Source organism: Geotrypetes seraphini, chromosome 1, assembly GCF_902459505.1.
Source record: "Geotrypetes seraphini chromosome 1, aGeoSer1.1, whole genome shotgun sequence".
Classification (NCBI taxonomy): Eukaryota; Metazoa; Chordata; class Amphibia; order Gymnophiona; family Dermophiidae; genus Geotrypetes; species Geotrypetes seraphini.
The window spans coordinates 172,848,493-172,868,165 of record NC_047084.1 but is presented as its reverse complement, the minus strand read 5'-3'; the positions used below and the strand labels follow the sequence as shown (position 1 = coordinate 172,868,165).

Genomic DNA, 19,673 nt, shown 5'->3' with positions numbered 1-19,673 from the left:
ATTGTTCTGCCTGTCTTCTTTCCGAAACCTCACTCTCATTCTGGAGAACAGGCTCTGCACACTTTGGACTGTAAGCGGGCTCTAGCTTACTATTTAGAGCGTACTAAGCCCCACAGATCATCTCCCCAACTCTTTCTGTCCTTTGATCCGAATAAATTGGGACGTCCCGTTTCTAAACGTACGTTGTCGAATTGGCTTGCAGCGTGCATTTCATTCTGTTATGCTCAGTCCGGACTGACACTGGAAGGTTCTGTCACAGCCCATAGGGTTCGAGCTATGGCAGCATCTGTAGCTTTCCTCCGTTCCACTCCTATTGAGGAAATCTGCAAAGCTGCTACTTGGTCCTCAGTTCATACTTTCACATCTCATTATTGTCTGGATGCCTTCTCCAGACGGGATGGACATTTCGGCCAATCTGTTTTACAAAATTTGTTTTCCTAATGGCCAACCTTCCCTCCATCCCTCTTTTGTTAGCTTGGAGGTCACCCATCAGTCAAGAATATGCTGCCTGCTTGTCCTGGGATAAAGCACAGTTACTTACCGTAACAGGTGTTATCCAGGGACAGCAGGCAGATATTCTTGCGTCCCACCCACCTCCCCGGGTTGGCTTCTTAGCTGGCTTATCTTAACTGGGGACCGCGCGCCTCCGTCGGGCGGGAAGGCACTCGCGCGTGTGCGGTGCGGCCTACTGGAACTTTCCAAGTTCTTAGAGTGCAATCACTCTAAAATTGTCCGTACCGGGGCTCCGTCGGTGCCGTCACCCATCAGTCAAGAATATCTGCCTGCTGTCCCTGGATAACACCTGTTACGGTAAGTAACTGTGCTGTACAGAACTTGGTCTTAAACACCTGGCTAAAGGAGAAGATGTTTTATTAGGGCTCCTACACCTCTCAGAAGCCTATGACTTAGTCCAACATGAATGGCTAAGATTAAGATGCATTGAATTGAGCTTTAAAGGGAAAATCTTGACATGAATCCTTTCAACATTAGAACGTCATGTTCTTAGAACTTTTTATACATGTGTTTGTTTGTTTTTTCATGTGTTCCTGTTGTGTGTGGTTTTTTTTTTAATTTATAGAAATAAAAGATTGGAGGAGTGTGTGGCTCGGTGGTTGAAGCTATAGCCTCCGCACCCTGGGGTTGTGGGTTCAAATCCCACGCTGCTCCTTGTGACCCTGGGCAAGTCACTTAATCCTCCATAGCACCAGGTACGATAGATAAATTGTGAGCCCACCGGGACAGATAGGGAAAATGCTTGAGTACCTGATTGTAAAACTACTTAGATAACCTTGATAGGCGGTATATAAAATCTAATAAACTTGAAACTTGAACTTATTTGTCTCAAGGTTGATGTGTTCTATCCCACTCCCCACTTGTTCTTTCTTTGTTGGATTTTACGTGGGGTTTCTGTTCCTTTTACTTTGTCCAATTAATCATCCCACTAAAGAAATGGAAATTGAAAACTAAACTGGGCCTGGAGAATATCTTCGATTGGTTCCATACAAATGGTCTAGTAGCCAACAAGGGAAAAAATGAACAACTACTGATTAACAGATGGGGAGGGAACTGCCCCAAGATATCAACTAAAGTTGAATGGAAATACCATAATGTCATCTATGGAGAGTGTGAGCAACCTAGGGCTATGACTGAACCCAAATGCAACACCAATTGTAAAGGAATTTTTGTCAAATTTTTACTTTTTAAGTATATAATAAATAGACAAAAAAGTCACCACTCTGAACTGTCACTGTACACAACAACTTAATCAAAACGGGCCTCAGACACACTGACTGAATATATAATTACAAGTCAGGTACTTTTAGCCAATAAGGCAACATGCACTTAATCATCGGCTCCACTTACATGTTTCTCACCTAACATGTAAGTGGAGCCGATGATTAAGGACATGTTGCCTTATTGGCTAAAAGTACCTGACTTGTAATTATATATTCTGAACCCAAACTTAGACATGTAAATACAAATTCATTAATTGTGAAAAATGCTTATGGCAAACTCTACTGGGTCAGAGGACTAAAACCATATCTAAATTATCAAGCAATGTCCAATGTAATAATATCCCTGTTACTCTCTATTTTGGACTGCTGCAATGCAATCCTGTTAGGCTTTCCTAAGTATATGATCAAACATATAAAGATAGTACAGAATGCAGCAGCAAAGATTTCTGCTGGAAAAATCAAAACATACAAGTGCCACTCCAATTCTGAAAGAATTACACTGGCTCCCTATTGAAAGCAGAGCGAAATTCAAGATCATGTTGTTGACACACAAAATCGTTCATCGCTCAGAACCGCATTACTTAGCAACCAGACTACACAAACATACTATCATTAAATATATTTTATTGAGCAAATACAATCAAAATCAAGAACAAAGAACAACAAAGTAGCTCAAAATTGTATACAAAAAAAAACCCCATCAAGCCCAGCCCTACCAACCCCACCCATCCCCCCATCCTCCCCCTCTCACTGATGCTAAACCAAATGAGGTAAATAAAAGATTAATACCCTAACAGTTCAAAAGGTGGCTACGAGCCACCGGAGATAATGTAGACCAAAAAGGCTCCCAAATCCGTTGAAAAGCCCGTCCAGGCAAAGAAGAAATGTCTTGAACACCTCTCCGCTCCCAAGAAAGCAACGTAATCATTTGACTTCGCCAAAGGAAATAGTCAGGAGCCTCCGCGTCCATCCACTTAATCAAGATGCACTTGATAGCCACTGCAGCCATCCAGCGGAGAAATGCAGAGGCCCCAGGTCTACGAGGATGAAAATGCAAGGAGGCTTCAAATAACACCAATGCTGATCTGCACACTTTGCTTGACTCAAGAATACTTGTTGGAAATTCCGTCTTTCAAAGATATCAAATACAGAAGTGTCAGGAAAAGAATGTTTTCGGTGGTGACTCCAATGTGGTGGAATTCCCTACCAAAGAAATTAAAACTAGAAAAAGATACTAAAGTTCAAGAAAGGAATAAAGATCTTCCTTTTCTCAGACTATTTTAATTAATATAAGAATCATCCGGGGGTAATTAATATGGTCCAATTAGCTCACTACTTCACAGTTCATATATGATAGGATGAAGCAGGATATACAAAGGACTCTCGGATGAATTCCGTCCGGTCCAAGAGATTTATCACTTTTAAGTTTGTCGATCTGGTGGATGGAAGGCTTTGGAAGAAAGGTTCGTCCATATAGTATAATGAACACATCAGCCTTAGTAAAAGAGGGGGTTTATAAGTTAATTATCTGAACAGAAAACAAAAAAAGGGTTCCACCAAAGAGATTCCACAAGGAAAACAGCAAAAGAAACTGTGGAATTGATGATCCTTTCAGAAGTAATTGCTGCTTTTTATGGGGACGGGCGGGGATGGAGGTAATTCCTTGCGGGAATAGGTGGGGACGGAGAGGATCCTGGTGTGGACGGAGAGGATCCTGGCGGGGACGGGTGGGGAAGGAGAGGATCCTGATGGGGACGGGCGGGGATGAATGGGATTTCTGTCCCCGCGCAACTCTCTAATGCGCATCTCCTTAAGAGTGGCATAGAGTGATATGGGTAAGGGTAAATTAGATGCACATCTCCCTTGAGAAGCATACAGTGATATGGGGACTAAAACTATGCCAGGGTACACTTGGCGGGGCCTCCGCGTGTGCGGATCACTGGACTTGATGGACCCAGGGTCTGATCCGGAGATGGCAATTCTTATGTTCTTATGTTAAAGCAATGGACCAAGAATTGGAAAGCCAGGGCTCAAATTCTGTGGCTCCCACAGATTTTTCCTTGTGACCTTGGACAAGTCACGTCACCCACCACTGTTCCCAGCACAAACTTTGGATTGGCTGTACAAAAATGTGCTAGTATGTTGGAACCTATTTGCTAATAAAGAGTGACAACAGCATTGGTGTACTTTTTTTCTTTTTTCAAGTTTTTCAAGTTTATTAGGATTTTATATACCGCCTATCAAGGTTATCTAAGCGGTTTTTTAACAATCAGGTACTCAAGGATTTTCCCTATCTGTCCCGGTGGGCTCACAATCTATCTAATGTACCTGGGGCTATGGAGGATTAAGTGACTTGCCCAGGGTCACAAGGAGCAGCGCGGGGTTTGAACCCACAACCCCAGGGTGCGGAGGCTTTAATTTGTAGGATCTACAAGGCAGAGAAATATCTATTGTATCTGAAACTTTGTGAAATTAAATTAAAATAAACGTGCCAAGAACTTCGGTTTGAAAAATAATTTCCAGTAATGCTGGTTTATAGAAAAGACTTTTATACATGGCTCCCTAAACTTTGCTTTTGAGAGCTAGACCTAACCAGGTTTTTAGAAGTATCACAATGAATATGCATGAGATCTTTTTGCATACAAGGTATTACATGATGATAGATATTCATTTTAAACAACCAGAAAACTAACTTTGTGGAACCTTCAAGGATTAATCTTACTGCCAGTGCTTTGGTTGAAATAGAATTTTTCTTAGGGCTAAAAGAAGGCAATCTGTATATATTTAAAAATACCTTTATAAATGCTTCCCATACCTGCAGTTTCTTTTTGTGTTGATTTTATAAATTAGGACTATAGTAAAGTTAGACTATTGGCACACTTTCTATTTTAAAGTGGACTCCATTAGTTAAAATAATCATACAAAGAGCAATGGGTTATTTCGTAGGGCAGCTGTTTACTTTTGCTAAATTATAATACTAAGTGTTTTAAAAATGTAATTGCTCAGAATTTTTAACAGCTGCATGCCTCCTAATAATAGTGTTTTATAAGTGCCTGCAGTGTATGCTTCTAAAGAGTTATTATCTTAATATTTGGTGCCATTTATATCAGAACACATTCCTTAAGAGTTTTTTCTTTTTTTGATAGTTAGACCCACCATGTTAAAATTTAAAGCGATTTATAGGTGTTGCATTTCTGCAGTAACAAAGGTAAACATGAAAATTATTAAAGAAGTTAAATGTGAACAATTTTAATTACTTTCATTGGAGGTGGTAGCCAAACACATATAGCAGTATGTTTCTAAATGAGCCAAAGTCTTTACTAGAATGATTAATAGTACATTATCGTAATATTTGGTCATTTTAATTCTTATGTTCTTAGTCATGCTGAACATCATGTTAAAATTTAAAGAGATTTATAGACGTTGCATATCTACAGTAACAAAGGTAAACCTGCAAATTATTATGATGTTAAATGTGAACAGTTTTAATTACTTTCATTAGAGGTGGTAGTCAAACACCTACAGTGGTATGGTACTAAATATACTATTAATCATTCTAGTCAAGAGCTTGGATCGGTGGCATTTTGTTGTTGCATTGTTATCTAAGGGACTCTTATACTAAGCTGCGGTTCTTGTACAATCACACTTTATTCTGGGACCAGTAGGTTATTTCTGTCTACCTGCCAGGACTTTGTAGGAAACCTCAAACTTCAGAGGCTTCCCCTCTTACCTCATCACTGACCCTGTGAACATCAGTCTTTCTTCCTACAAGCCAGGCTGTAGGAGCTTGTATTTTCTGCTTCGGCTACCTTGTCATTTTCGCCTCCTCAAACAGGGTCCAATTGTGATACAGGATCTGGACTGCTTTGGTCTTATGGCATGGCACTTGAGCACATGGCCTTGACTAGACGGTGCTATTCTTCGGCTGTGGTTGCCTCGTTACTACACAGCAAAAGGAAATCCACAGTGGCTGCCTATGCGAAGGCTTTGAGATGTTTTCAGGCCTGGTTCGGCCTCTGACAGGTGGGCCCGACTGTTCCGTTGGTCCCTTGGGTCCTGGAGTTTCTGCAGAATTGGGTCCTGGAGTTTCTGCAGAATTACCTAGCGCTGACTTCTCTCCGGGTGCAGATTTCTGGTCTTTCATGTATGGGCCCTCTTTCTCTAAGGGAGATCCTTGGCAGCTCATCTAGACGTGGCTTGTTTTCCGCGGGGTGCTCTGCAACTTAGGTCTCTGTTGTGCTTTCCCTGTCTGACTTGGAATCTTAACCTAGTTCTCCATTCTTTGGCTCGTCCACTGTATGAGCCTCTGGAGCAGGTGTCCCTTATGGATCTCACGATTAAGGTAGTCTTCCTGGTGGCTATTACCTCAGCCATTAGGGTTTCGGAGCTTCAGCCTCTCTCCTGCCAGGATCCTTTTCTGCATATTATGGATTCCAGTGTGATGCTATGCACTTTTCCTTCGTTTCTTCTCAAAGTGGTTTCCATGTGAATCAGGAAGTCCAACTTCTGCTTTTGTTTTCTCTGGTTCAAGGGAGCAGGACCGGATGTTGCAGTCCTTGGACATGTGCAGGATGTTGTTGCAGTACTGGATGTGACTAACAAGTTTTGCCTCTCTGACCATCTGTTTGTTTTACAAGGATAGGCCAGCAAGGGTTTGCCTGCAAGGGTAGGCCAGCTTCTAAGACCACCATTTCCAGTTGGATCCGTATGGCCATTTCCGCGGCTTACATGGCAGCTGGAAAGCAATCCCTCCTCACTGTGCGGTATCATTCTACCAGAGGTGTTGAGTCATCTTGGGCAGAGTCATCGGCTGTTTCTCTGGACGAGATTTGCAGGGTGGCTACCTGGTCCTTCTTCCATACATTCACCAAGTTTTACAGGATCGATGTGGCGGCCAAGTAGGATACTGCTTTTGGTGCCTCAGTTTTGGCAGCGGGCTCATCAGTCCCACCCTGAATTTTCGGGACTGCTCTGTTACATCCCACTGGTCCCGGAATAAAGTGGGATTGTACAAGAATGAAAGATTAGATTCTTACCGTTGCTAATCTTCTTTCTTGTAAATCCACACTTTATTCTGGGAACCCGCCCTATACCTTGCTGATTGTCTGCCTTTACATGTACTGGTAAGGTGGATTTCTGTTTTCTGACCAGCTTTTATAAGAGTGCTATCAGAATGGGTTTAGCACTTAGTTTAGAGGGGTCCTTAGTTCAGGCTCCCCCTTCTGACAGTGCAGACTGTGTCTCCTTATAGCACTGTTTTGTTATCCAGGTTTTTAATTTCATGGCCTACTCTCTCGTTTTTCATTGTTGCTGTTTTCCAATTGTTGATAAGAGCAGAATTGACTTACTTGTCAGGAAGTTTCCCCATTCCCCTCTCTCTTGTTGTTATCCTCTACAGATGTTCCTGGTTGCTTTAAGACAGGGTGTCCAATGTCGGTCCTCGAGGGCCGCAATCCAGTCGGGTTTTCAGGATTTCCCCAATGAATATGTATGAGATCTATTAGCATACAATGAAAGCAGTGCATGCAAATAGATCTCATGCATATTCATTAGGGAAATCCTGAAAACCCGACTGGATTGCGGCCCTCGAGGACCGACATTGGACACCCCTGCTTTAAGACATCACTGTCCCTGTGAACATCAGTTAGAAGTAAGAGGGAACGGGGTTTAAGTCCCTGAAGTTTGAGGCTTTCTACAAAGTCCTGGGGGGTAGATGGAAATAACCCATTGGCCTGGAATAAAATGTGGATTTACAAGAAAGGAGATTAGCAAAGGTAAGAACCTAATCTTTCGTACGTGCTAATGTGTGCTTACCACAACTAAGAACGGCATACTGTGGAATGTGCTCAGGCATCTTATGGTAACCACCAATTTCTATATATGATGCCTAAAAAAATTGGTGCTGTCCACTGGTGTAGCAAGAAAGGCATACACCCCTTCCGCATGACCCCCGTACCTCTTCAAATCTTTGCCAGCCATGGGCAGCATCTCTTACTCATTGTTTGCACCGGCCTTATCTTTCCCTCCGATGTCACTTCCTGGTCAATGCGTATTAGAACTAGTGTGCAGCACTTCATAGAACATGAGTGTCAAAGTCCCTCCTCGAGGGCCACAATTCAGTCGGGTTTTCAGCATTTCCCCAATGAATATGCATGAGATCTATTAGCATACAATCAAAGCAGTGCATGCAAATAGATCTCATGCATATTCATTGGGAAAATCCTGAAAACCCGACTGGATTGCGGCCCTTGAGGAGGGACTTTGACACCCCTGTCATAGAATATACCAACCAAGCTGTGTGCATAACTTTTAATTGGTGTTTTAAGAAGAAAGCCGCGTGGAAATAGGAGTGAGAGGGTCGCGCTCCTGCTTTGAGGACCCTGCGAGACTGCCGGGTACCTCGGTGGGCCCGGGGAAGGGGGTGATTGTGGGGTTGCGAGGGAGATTAAAGGGTCAGGGCCTGGAGATGGGAGATAATCTTGGCTGTGGGTTGGGGACATCATCAAGACATTGAAGGGCAGCATCAGGACATTGAAGGGACTGAATCTTTGTAGTAGGCACTAGAGGTGCCCGATTCAGGAAAAAAAATTTTGATTCGATTCAGCCTATTGAATTGATTTTTTTGATTCGATGCAATTTTCCTGCCCAATTGGATGTTTTTTTCAAACATCCTGGTGGGTTTATTTTATAGCCTCTTCACCCCTTTGCATAGCCTCTTCACCCCCTTTGCCTTCTCCTACGTACACTGGCGCTGTGATGTAAACAAAATAAACAAACAAAAAAGACTTTTCCTCTCAGTTAAATCCTAGCTCACATTTGCGGTCTAACACCAGCTCTGGCAGGATACACATTTCAAATCTGATATATTGTAATCACATGGAAACTGTGAACCAGGCACCAGCAACAAGAAGAGTAGGTTAGAGAAGCACTAGGCTCACTGCACTGCTAGCTGACTGTACTGCTGTCAAACTGGGATTATTAGACCATTTGGGAAGCAGGCTGGGGGGGGGGGGCAAAGTTGATACCTGTGTATGAATGTGTGTGTTGGGGGGTGGCAGCACAAATGTAAACATTGGCCCCTGTTCACTGAAGACGTTTGGTATTGCACTGATGTATCTTATCTACATGTAACACATGGGTCAGTACTGATTGCATACACACACATGCATGTACCATACAGATACACACAGATCTGTAGTGTGCATGTACTGTACATACCAGACAACAGTGCTGACAATACATACATGAGTGCTATGCACATAGCAGCATACCCCAAACTATATACCCATGAGAGTGACTGTATGCAGTCTATGTGCACATACATTATACACAGACTACACACACTAGGGCAGTGCTGATTCTATACACATAAGACTACTGTGCACATACCGTACATATAGGCACATTCTGGACATAACCCTCCCCCCCCCACACACACACACACCTCTTTACCTGCTAGCCTGGCTCTAGCGGCAGTGCTGCCTGAAAGGCATGAGATGGTAGTTCATGATGTCGAGCAGCAGCTTCTGACAGACGGGGTCGGAGCGCATGAAGTTGACTGGACACGCTCCACGAGCTCGGTAGCCGGGATGAAGGCGAAGCAGAGGTGCTTCATAAGGTCTGTCGCGTGCTGCATATATGTCTCACGTTCGTGCTCCAGCCAGAGCACGGACATCTGGAAGAGCGCTAGCTCAGAATCGACGGACGGCAGCAGCAGAATCGACGGGCAACAGCAGGGTGCGCAGTTCGTCGAAGTTGAGCAGCAGCACGTCCTCCACCAGGTACATGTTGGCCAGCTTCTTGGTCTCCTCCAGGCCACGGAGGATGGTGATCTTACACACCTGCATGTAGTTCTGCACTGAGATCTGGTCATTGAGAAACTGCACGCAGAGGCGGGTCACCTACAGGATGTGCAGGATCTTGCTCACTGATAGGACCTCCTCCACAGTGTCCAGTGATAGGGTCACGTTGGCAGTGTACACGTACTCCAGCAACCCGATGAACGAACAGCCCTGCAGAACCAGCTTATCTTCGGGCAATGAGGAGGGTGTGCTAGGCTCATACTTCTTCCCCACTGACTAGGCAACCACCTCCCACCTGGTTGCAGCACTTCCAAATTGGTCAGGCTGATTTAATAAAAACAAATCGATTCGAATCGATTCACCCGAAGTGAATCGGTGAATCGATTTGAATCTGAAATAGGGCAGCACTAGTAGGCACACAAATCTGTGCTCTGGGCAGAACGGATTTGTGTGCCTACTACAAGCTCAGTCCCTTCAATGTCCTGACACATCTGCATGGCGAAGTGTTGGCCATCATTGGCCAGGCTGAGAGCTTGTTTGTTTCACATGCTAAAACATAAGTCTAAAAGTTTTTGTGATTTGCTATTTTGAGAATTTGAAGTGACAATGGAGGTTTTTCTGCCTACGAGGTTATTAGCCCTCTCTAGTTAGAGGAGGGTTTCCTCCCTGACGTGGTTCTGAGGCTTTGCCTCTGTATTGAAAATTTATTTGCACTTGTCCATTGTTATTTCATAGCTTCTTTGTATGTTTTGAACCCCACTATTTACTTTTCTCCATTGATAATATTGACCATTTAAACCTACTCTCTGTTTTCTCTCTTTCAACTAGTTCTTAAACCATAATAGGATATTACATTCTATCCCATGATTCTGTAATTTCCTCAGCCAGAAGTCTTGAATAAGGCCAGTACTGGGCAGACTTGCACAGTCTGTATCTGTATATGGCCCTGTATATATATATGGCCGTTTGGTTGAGGATGGGCTGGGGAGGGCTTCAATGGCTGGGATGGTGTAGATGGGCTGGAGTGTTCTTTGACGTAGAGAATAACATGGGGAAAAAATTTGTCCCTGTCACTGCCCTGTCCACGTGACCACATCCCTATCACTGCCCCGCCCCCGTGACCACTGTCCCCGCCCCATCCCCACGACCACTGTCCTCGCCCGGTCCCCGCAGCATCCATCTAAGCCTCAGTACTACAGTATTTAGCTTATTCCTTCCTTGTAAATCAAAGTTCTGGCTTCTGAACTAGAGAAAGAGATGTTCAACTTGCAGGGCTTTGTTTATAAATTTTTTATCAACACAACTAATATACTACTTTATCCTAAAGCAAAAAAAAAAAAGGAAATAAATAAATAGAAAATTTTTTTTATACCTTTTATTGAGTGGTTTCTGCTTTCTCATCTTCTCATTTAATTCCTTCCATTTACTGTTGTCTTCTCTCTGCGTCTTCCATTTGATCTGTTACTGTGCCTCTCCCTTCATCTCCCCCCCCCAATTGGCCTGACACCCATCTTCTTCCCTCCGTAGTCTGGAATCTCTCTCTTCCCCATTTCCCTTCAGAGTCTGATCCTCCCCACTCCACCTTCCCCAGTTCCCTTCAGCATCTGTTCCTCTCCACCGCACTTTTCCCAGTTCCCTTCAGGGTCTGTTTCTCTCCACCGGTCCCTTCAGCGTCTGGTTTTCTCCACCATACCTTTCCTCCCTTTCGCCCTCCCTGCCCCTTAACTTCGCGGCAGGCAATTTCTAAATGCGTTTCCTACCAGCAGCCGGAGCATTGAAATCACCTATGGCTGCAGGAAAGGTCGTCTCTGATGCAACTTCCGGTTGCGTCAGAGATTACCTTTACAGCAGCTGCACGCAATTTCAGTGCTCTGGCTGCTGGCAGGAAACGCATTTAGAAATTGCCTGCCACGAAGGTAAGGAGCAGGGAGGGAGATGATCATGCGGCAGCGGCAGCGATCGTGCTCAGGTGGCAGCGATTGGGCTCAGGCGGCAGCAATATGGAGAGAGGGAGATGCTTGGGCAGCATTGGTGGCTATCAGTATGGAGGGAGGGACCGCGATCGGTGACCGCTTTCATTCCCTCCCTTCACTGTGGACACAAGGCCATTCACTGCTCCACAGGGCACTTAATGGCCTTCTCTCCGTACCCGCGGCGACCACCTCTTTTCTTTCCCCCATTTCGGCGGGCTAGCCGTGGGTAACAGCCACTGTGTCATTCTCTACTTTGTCGAAGTCTTCAGTAGTTGGAACCTTAGCACAGTACTGGGCAGAGATTTGGATTCTTGCCCCAGAAATAGCTAAAAAAAAAAAAAATTAAATTGAATCAGGTTGGGCAGACTGGATGGACCATTCGGGTCTTTATCTGCCGTCATCTACTATGTTACTATGTTAATCATGAGGTGTTTATTCAGTTTTCTATATTCAGGGGAGCTTAGAACGGTTTACATGAATTTATTCAGGTATCGAGCATTTTTCCCTTTCTGTCCAATAACTAATGTACCTGGACAATGGGAGGATTAAAGTGACTTGCTTTATTGCAGTCAAAGATAAATGCTGATCACTCGCAATAATCACAGCCATATATAATTCCAGCATTAAATGCAGTAGATTTTTTTTTTGCATAATCAAAATTATTGTTAATTCATCACAAAATCTCCCAATTATTTAATTTATTTATAATCGGGAAGAAGAACCTCAAAAAACAAACTGCAGATTATAAATAAATCACTTGTCTGACAGTTTTAATAGGTTCAATTTTCATTCATTGGTCCTATAAACCCGTACTAATTTTTATATCAAATTGCTTATATTCATGTTTTGTATTTAAAAAAACTCAATTTTTCAAAATGTTTGACTTACGGTATTTGAATTCCTTTGTATCAAAAATGCACTTAGCTTTTTCAAATTCCAATAGGACCCATTTCACCCTTACTCTCGGGCTTCATCAGGGTAGCCAGTACATTGCAAAAGTTCTTGGATACTTCCAGCCCCAGATTCACAAATGATAGGGAACATCAATGATGTTTAAGACAATATGTCTTAAGCCATGCACTGTCACCCAAAATACAGTATGGTTCTCCCTGATTGTTGTGTGTGCCATTCCTTTAACAGCTGGTGGTTATAAAACTAAACTAAACTAAACCTTAAGTTTGTATACCGCATCATCTCCACAGAAGTAGAGCTCGACACGGTTTACAGGAATTACTAAAGAAAGGAACTCCAATGGGAAGAAGAAGGGCTTGGTAAAAAGGAAAGAAAGAGGGGACTAAGTAAAGTGGAGAGGGAGGGAGTGGTTACATTTTAGAGAAAAGCCAAGTTTTCAAATGTTTTCTGAAGCGTTGGAGGGAGGACGAAACTAGGTATGGAAAGATTTCTGTTATGGCATTTGGGTGCCTAAGATTTAGGACTCCTTTTACTAAGCTGCGATAGCATTTTTAGCGTGCGCTAAACCCAAGCTACGCGGCTAGAACTAACACCTCCACTATCTTTCCTGGTACCAAGGTCAGACTCACTGGTCTGTAGTTTCCCAGGTCTCCCCTCGAACCTTTTTTGAAGATCGGCATAACATTCGCCACGTTCCAGTCCTCCAGAATCTTTCCCATTTTGATCGACTGGCTATTAGTTGAAGCAGTTCAGCTATGGTCCCTTTCAGTTCCTTGATGACCCTCAGATGGATGCCATCCGGTCCCGGGGATTTATCGCTCTTGAGCCTATCAATCTGCCTACATACCTCTTCTAAACTGACTGTTAACCCTGTCAGTTTTCTGTATATCCTCTTCGGTATATACAGACGCAAAGAACGTGTTAGAACAGTCATTACACTCTTGCAGTGTCGGAGAGAGAAGAACCATCGGCTCAGTTGTGATGTGTGTACAGTATACTGTATGTACTTGTATTGAAAGGCATTGCTTGTATATCAAGTTAATATTTAATAAAATGTTTTGCTTGTCTTGCAAAACACTTGCAAACCAAGTTTCTTGCAATCTAAGGTTTTACTATACTGATGTTCAGTTATCCCTGTTACAGAAAATTGAATCAAGTGGCTAGGTATAAAATTTCTTGAGTATCTACTCATGCATTCTGGAGAGATGATGTATTGAAGCTGTTTCAGAATGTTTCATAAGTAAATTTCATAATTTGCTGCTTCTAGTGTCCCAGTCGACTAACAGTGCCAACCACAATTTTATCCCATCTCTGATCTGAAGAAAAAGGGTTACCTTTGAAAGCTAATACAAAAAATGTATTGTTAGTCCAATAACAAAGCATCATCTTATTATTTTTTTATATTTTGTTTTATTTTTATATATTACCTTTAAAAGTAGGCTAATGCAGCTGCCACACCATTTTATCTCATTTCACAAAAGTTCTTTATGCAGTGGCCATCATTTTACAAGCCCTATTCACGTCTAAACTAAACTAAACTAAACCTTAGGTTTGTATACCGCACCATCTCCGCAAGCGCAGAGCTCGGCACGGTTTACAGAGGTTGAGAGGAAAGGAACTACAAAGATGGATATAGGAGAGGGACTGAGAAGATAGAGAGGGACAGGGTACTAGAGAACGGGGGGTGATTAGATTTTTGAAAAGAGCCAAGTTTTCAAGTGTTTGCGGAAGGATTGGAAGGAGCTAGAATTTCTGAGCGGGGATGAGAGGTTGTTCCAGAGTTTTGTGGTTCTAAAGGGGAGGGATGTTCCAAGTTTTCCTGCGCGGGATATACCTTTTATAGATGGGAAAGATAATTTCAGTTTTTGGGAGGATCTAGAGGAAAGTGGGTTTGAGGAATTCCAAAAGAGTGGGATAACGGGAGGAAGGATGTCATGTAGAATCTTGAAGGCTATGCAGGCACATTTATAGAGGACTCTGGAGTATACTGGGAGCCAGTTGAAGCTTGGAGAGGAGTGGGGAGACGTGATCGAACTTGCCTTTTGCGAAAATAAGCTTGGCCGCGGCGTTCTGAATTTGCTGAAGTCTATGGAGGTTTTTCTTAGTTAGGCTTATATAGATGTCTAATATGTGTAACTTCCATAAACATCAGTCCCCATTTTATAAAGCTTGGAATAGGTACATATTAGACCCAAGTGTGTGCAAATAGCAAGGGAGAGTGTTCTGGGCGGGACAAGGTTATGGTAAAATCCCTAGATGTTTACTCCCCATTTCAGGAGACTGAATATCTATGTCCCAAAAGATTTTTTGGGGGTGTTTTTTTTACATTTTTTATTTTATTAGGTATTTATATACTGCCTATCAAGGTTATCTAAGCAGTTTACAATCAGGTAATCAAGCATTTTTCCCTATCTGGCCTGGTGGACTCACAATCTATCTAATGTACCTGACTGAGTTACATCTGCTCCTAAACACGTTTAGGATTTAGTGACCAACTGCGATTGAGCAGCACTCTCCTGGAAAGATTGGGGTAGGGGGATTTGCCTCCTTAATCTCTCAATGGTTGTTGCCCTCTCCCCTCAAAAAATAAAATCAGGTCATTGTGACGGCATTGGGAACATAACCGGTTATCTTCTGGCACATAATGTGGTACATAACTGGCTTTTGGTACATGGATATTCTGTATGTTTGTTTTAGTCAAATGGATATTTATGCTGCCCACACAGAATTTTCACTCACTGCAACACAAGACTTTATTTGTGTTGCAGTGATTCCATAGAGTATTTGTTTATTGGTATACTTAAATTTAAAATTTAAATTTAAGACCTCTTGGTCTTCTCTCATTTTGCATAAAATCTGCCCAGATCACTGACTAGGCATAGAAATATGTTATCAGCTGCATTTTTGAAAAATGTGGTGTTTTTGTTGTTGACTTGAAATAGAGACAGAAAAATATTTAGATCCTAACCAGTATTTATAATGTAGGTTTGTAGGATAGGATAATTTGGACATTATAATTGAAAAATGAAATAGCTATTGGAAAAGTAGCTACTAAGACTCTAAGCCATAACTTACATTAGTATGTGCACCTGCCCTCCAGCTTTTGGTAAGTGTCAGTGTAATTGACAGTTAATTAAGGTGCCTATGATTATTCCTGACTCAAAGTCCCAAGGTATCCGTACATTTAGAAACATCAGATAAATCTTAATTCTGAATCTGTCTGTGCAAATTTTATCAGGCTTGTGCCAAGCAAAACCTTATTTTTGTGTGTTCCTTTTAATTTACAGTAGTGCTTTCATGTTAAGGCCACTTCTGCTGTTCACTTCTTTTAAAAAGGTGTAAGTTTTACATTTTTTTTTTTTTTTTGAAGTACTGTATTTTTAGATATTTTAAGCATTTCTATCATAAATTTCTTGAAAAATATTTTTGAGCTTTTAATTTAAAATTGAGGCAATAAATTAAAAACTCCCCTCCTGCTTTTATCAAGCCACGTTAGGGTTTTTTTTATCACTGGTCACTGCAGTAAAAGCTCCGACACTCATAGAATTCCTTTGAGCGTCGGAGCTTTTACCACAGTGGCTGGCGATTTAAAAAAGAGGGGGGGAAATCATTCTACTTCTGTGCCTGACTGTCAACAAACTCCGCAAGATACCATGGAAGGAGGCAGAAAAGATCAATAGGTTCTCGAAGAGACTGTCGATTAACTAAAAGCCCACAGCACACTACAATAAGCTCCAAACAGGAGTTAAGTGAATCACAAATAAAGTTTGATAAGATTTGATAGGAAATGCCCTCAGTGTGATAAGACAGCGAAAGGAGCAATGCTCCTGCGCTCAAATCATAAAGCAAGGACCACCAGTCCCTGCCCCCACACCATCATAGGGCTTTTCCAAGGTGTGTGAAATAAATCAATCAGTGCAAAAAAGTGCAAAAATTAAAGCACAAAGCAACACACACGGGTAAAGACAGTCAACAGTCTCTAAGAGAACCTCCCCCACACACAAACCAGAATCACAATGCCGACTTAGCTGGAATAAGGTGGTGAAACGAACTCCCAAAATCAAGGAAGAACGCCGAGAAGATGGGTCCCAGTGGAGGAGACGAAGACCTAAATAAATCAATGACTTATTCCAGACAGGATAGTCTGTTCGGCCAACCAGTTCTACACAATGTACTGTATATACTCGAATATAAGTCGATCCGAATATAAGTCAAGACCCCCATTTTCCCCCCAAAAAGGAGGATAAATGGTTGACTCAAAAATGACAGGGGCTTAATATTCAAGTGCCATGCCCTGCCAGGATCTGCACCCAATGTCCCCTCCCTCACACCCTCTGTCAGGTTCTGCAACTCAGCCCCCCTCCCTGCCAAGTTCTACACCCAGCCCCCTTCCCTCCCTGCCCTACAAGGCTCTGCACTCAGTCCCATTCCCTACCAGGCCCTGAACACTGTTCCTCCCTCCCTACCACCTTCCTTTCCTGTACCCTCTTCCCACTAAAAGAGCCAACCTCATCAGTGATGTCACAATGGCTTGATTGTCCTGTACTCCCCTCTGCCCTCCAACCCAGCCAGCAGATTAACCCTTCCCCTTAACTGAAACCACCTAGTGGTAGGCCGGAACAGGAGGGATTCCTCCCATCTCCTGTCCCGGCCAATACTAACAATTACCACCCTCCCTCACGTACTTTTTCCCTGGCGGTCCAGCATGTATCCCATGCTGAACCCCTCCTGCCGATTTCGAAGCTAGTAGCCAGCGGTGCACCCGGGCCGGCATGCAGGAGCGAGCTTTTCATGCTCCCGGCCAGCTGGCCCTGCACAGCTCCTTGATAGGCTGCCGTGAGAACTATGGGGAAATTTGCTTTGATATACGAGTGCTTTGGATTACAAGCAAGTTTTCGGAATGAATTATACTCGTAAACCAAGGTTTTACTGTATACATTAATAATCAGGGGTACATTTTTTTACTTCAAGACATTACATTTTTTAAAACTATAATTTATTTCCCTTGTTTCCAGGAACTACCTTTGGTTGAAGATTTGACAATAATTCTGCCCAAAAATGTTGGAGTGACAGCTATTGGGATAATTTCTAACATCATTGAACAGTTAGGTATGTGAAAAAAAAAATTATTTGTAGCGCTGCCAGTAACAAAAGATACCTTTTCTGCTTTCTCACTAGTTTACCTTATTTGTCAACATTTGTTGTTGATTTTTTTTTTTCTGAAGCAAGGTTACCTTTGAAAGCTAATAGATTGCTAATCAACATTTTTCTCAGTCCCTTCATGAAGTCCTGCTCAGTCCTGCCTCTCTAACCCCCTCATAGAGACCCCCCTGAGGTCTCTGACTTCTCAAGAACAGGTGCCTGAAAAGCTTATCACTGACTCGCATTTTTTATCTGTATGTGAGGACTTCATACAGTTCAAATTCCTCCTGATCTCTTTCCAGTCTGCACTTTTCACTTACCAACTAGGACTACTACACCCATTTGATTAACTCCCTCGACTCTAACCCTCGCCATCTCTTTGCCGTGCTATACTCCCTACTCACCTCCAGCCCGTCCATCACTTCTTCCCCAGACTATGGCTGAGTATTTCTATGACAAGGTTCACAAGATCAACCTTTAGTTCTCATCCAAGCTACATCCAGTTCTCCTTCCCCAGCCCTCTTTGTCAACCCTCCTTCAGCACCTATCACCTTTTCTTTTCTGAAATCACTAGAGGAAACCACACATTTTCTTTCCTCCTTTAAACTCACTACCTGCTTGTCTGATCCGATTCCTGCCCACCTAATGTCACCCCTTCCATCTGTCATATCCTCAATTTATCACTTTCCACTAAAACTGTCCCTGATGTCCATAGCTATACCACTCCTCAAAAATCCTTCAATGGACCTTACCTGTCCTTCTAACTATCGCTCCATCTTCCTCTTCTCCTTCCTAGCCAGGCTACTTGAACATGTTGTTCACTGCTGTTGCCTTGACTTTCTGTCATCTCTAGCTATTCTGGACCCACTCCACTCAGGCTTTCGTTCCCTGCACTCTACAGAGACTGCCCTCTCTAACAATCTGTTCCTGGCCAGATCCAAAGGCCTCTTTTTATCCTCATCCTTCTAGATTTATCCATTGCCTTTGTCACTGTAAACCACCACCACCTACCTCCTTGATACCATGTCCTCACTTGGATTTTAAGGCTCTGTTCTTTCCTGGTTCTCTTCTTATATCTTACATTGCGCCTTTAGTGTTTGCAGTGATGGATCCATCTCGCTATTAGTTGGGGTACCCCCAGGGCTCTATCCTAGGACCTCTTCTTTTCCCTGTCTATACTCATTCCCTTGGTGCTCTGATCTACTCTCATGGTTTTCAATATCACTCTGTGCTGACAGTGTCCCAGATCTACTTCTCTACACCAGAAATCTCTACAGGAATCCAGGCTGACTTTCAGCCTGCTTGTCTGACATTGCTGCATGGATGTCCTGCCGGCTACTTAAAACTGAACATGACAAAGATTGAGCTACTAATCCTCCCCCCTAAACATCCCTCTCCCCTCCCCCACTCTATCTCAGTGGGTGACGCTCTCATCTCTCTGTCTCACCAGCTTGCAACCTTGAGGTCATCTATGATTCGTCTCTCTCTTTCTCTGCTCAAATCCTACAGTTCACCAAAACCTGTACTTTATCCCAGGACAAGCAGGCAGCCTATTCTCGCATGTGGGTGACATCATCCATGGAGCCCGGATGCGGACAGCCTCGCAAGCATACTTGCTTGTAGAAAACTTCAGAAGTTTCAAGTCAGCCGCACCGCGCATGCGCGAGTGACTTCCTGCCTAGCACAGGGCGAGTCTTCTCAGTTCTCAGTTTTCCACGGAGCCGAGAAGTCTGTACTTTGACACTCTGCGTTGAACTTCGTTCACTTCGTGCCTTCTCTCACCACAGTTTGTGTTCTTTTTAGTCGTAAATCGCTGTGTTACTTTTTTATTTTCTATTATAAAAAAAAAAGAAGACTTTATTTTATTTTTCTTCGACTGACTGGCGGGGCAGGCCACGCGGCCGCAGTCTGGGGGCTTCGACTCCTGTAATCGAGCCTGGGCAATCAGCAGTCTCCTGTGAGGTCGAGTCCCTGCCTGTGCCTCGAGCTGAAGCTTCATACGTTATGCAAGGAGCCGAGTCTTTGCGAGTGTCTGGTCTGGCAACAACACATTCTATGCAAGGAGTAGATTCTTTGCGAGTGTCTTGACAGGAATCCTCACACTCCAT

At 43.2% G+C, this 19,673-nt stretch overlaps 1 protein-coding gene across 3 annotated transcripts in view; it reads left to right on the top strand.

Moving 5' to 3' along the window:
* The window catches only part of NAF1 (nuclear assembly factor 1 ribonucleoprotein), a 135,260-nt gene that overhangs the window by 45,700 nt on the left and 69,887 nt on the right, over positions 1-19,673 (top strand). For all 3 annotated transcript variants that reach the window (XM_033941610.1, XM_033941592.1, XM_033941599.1), the window contains exon 4: positions 17,439-17,532. In XM_033941610.1, coding sequence (XP_033797501.1) covers positions 17,439-17,532 — 94 coding nt within the window. The remainder of the gene's footprint in view (positions 1-17,438; positions 17,533-19,673) is intronic.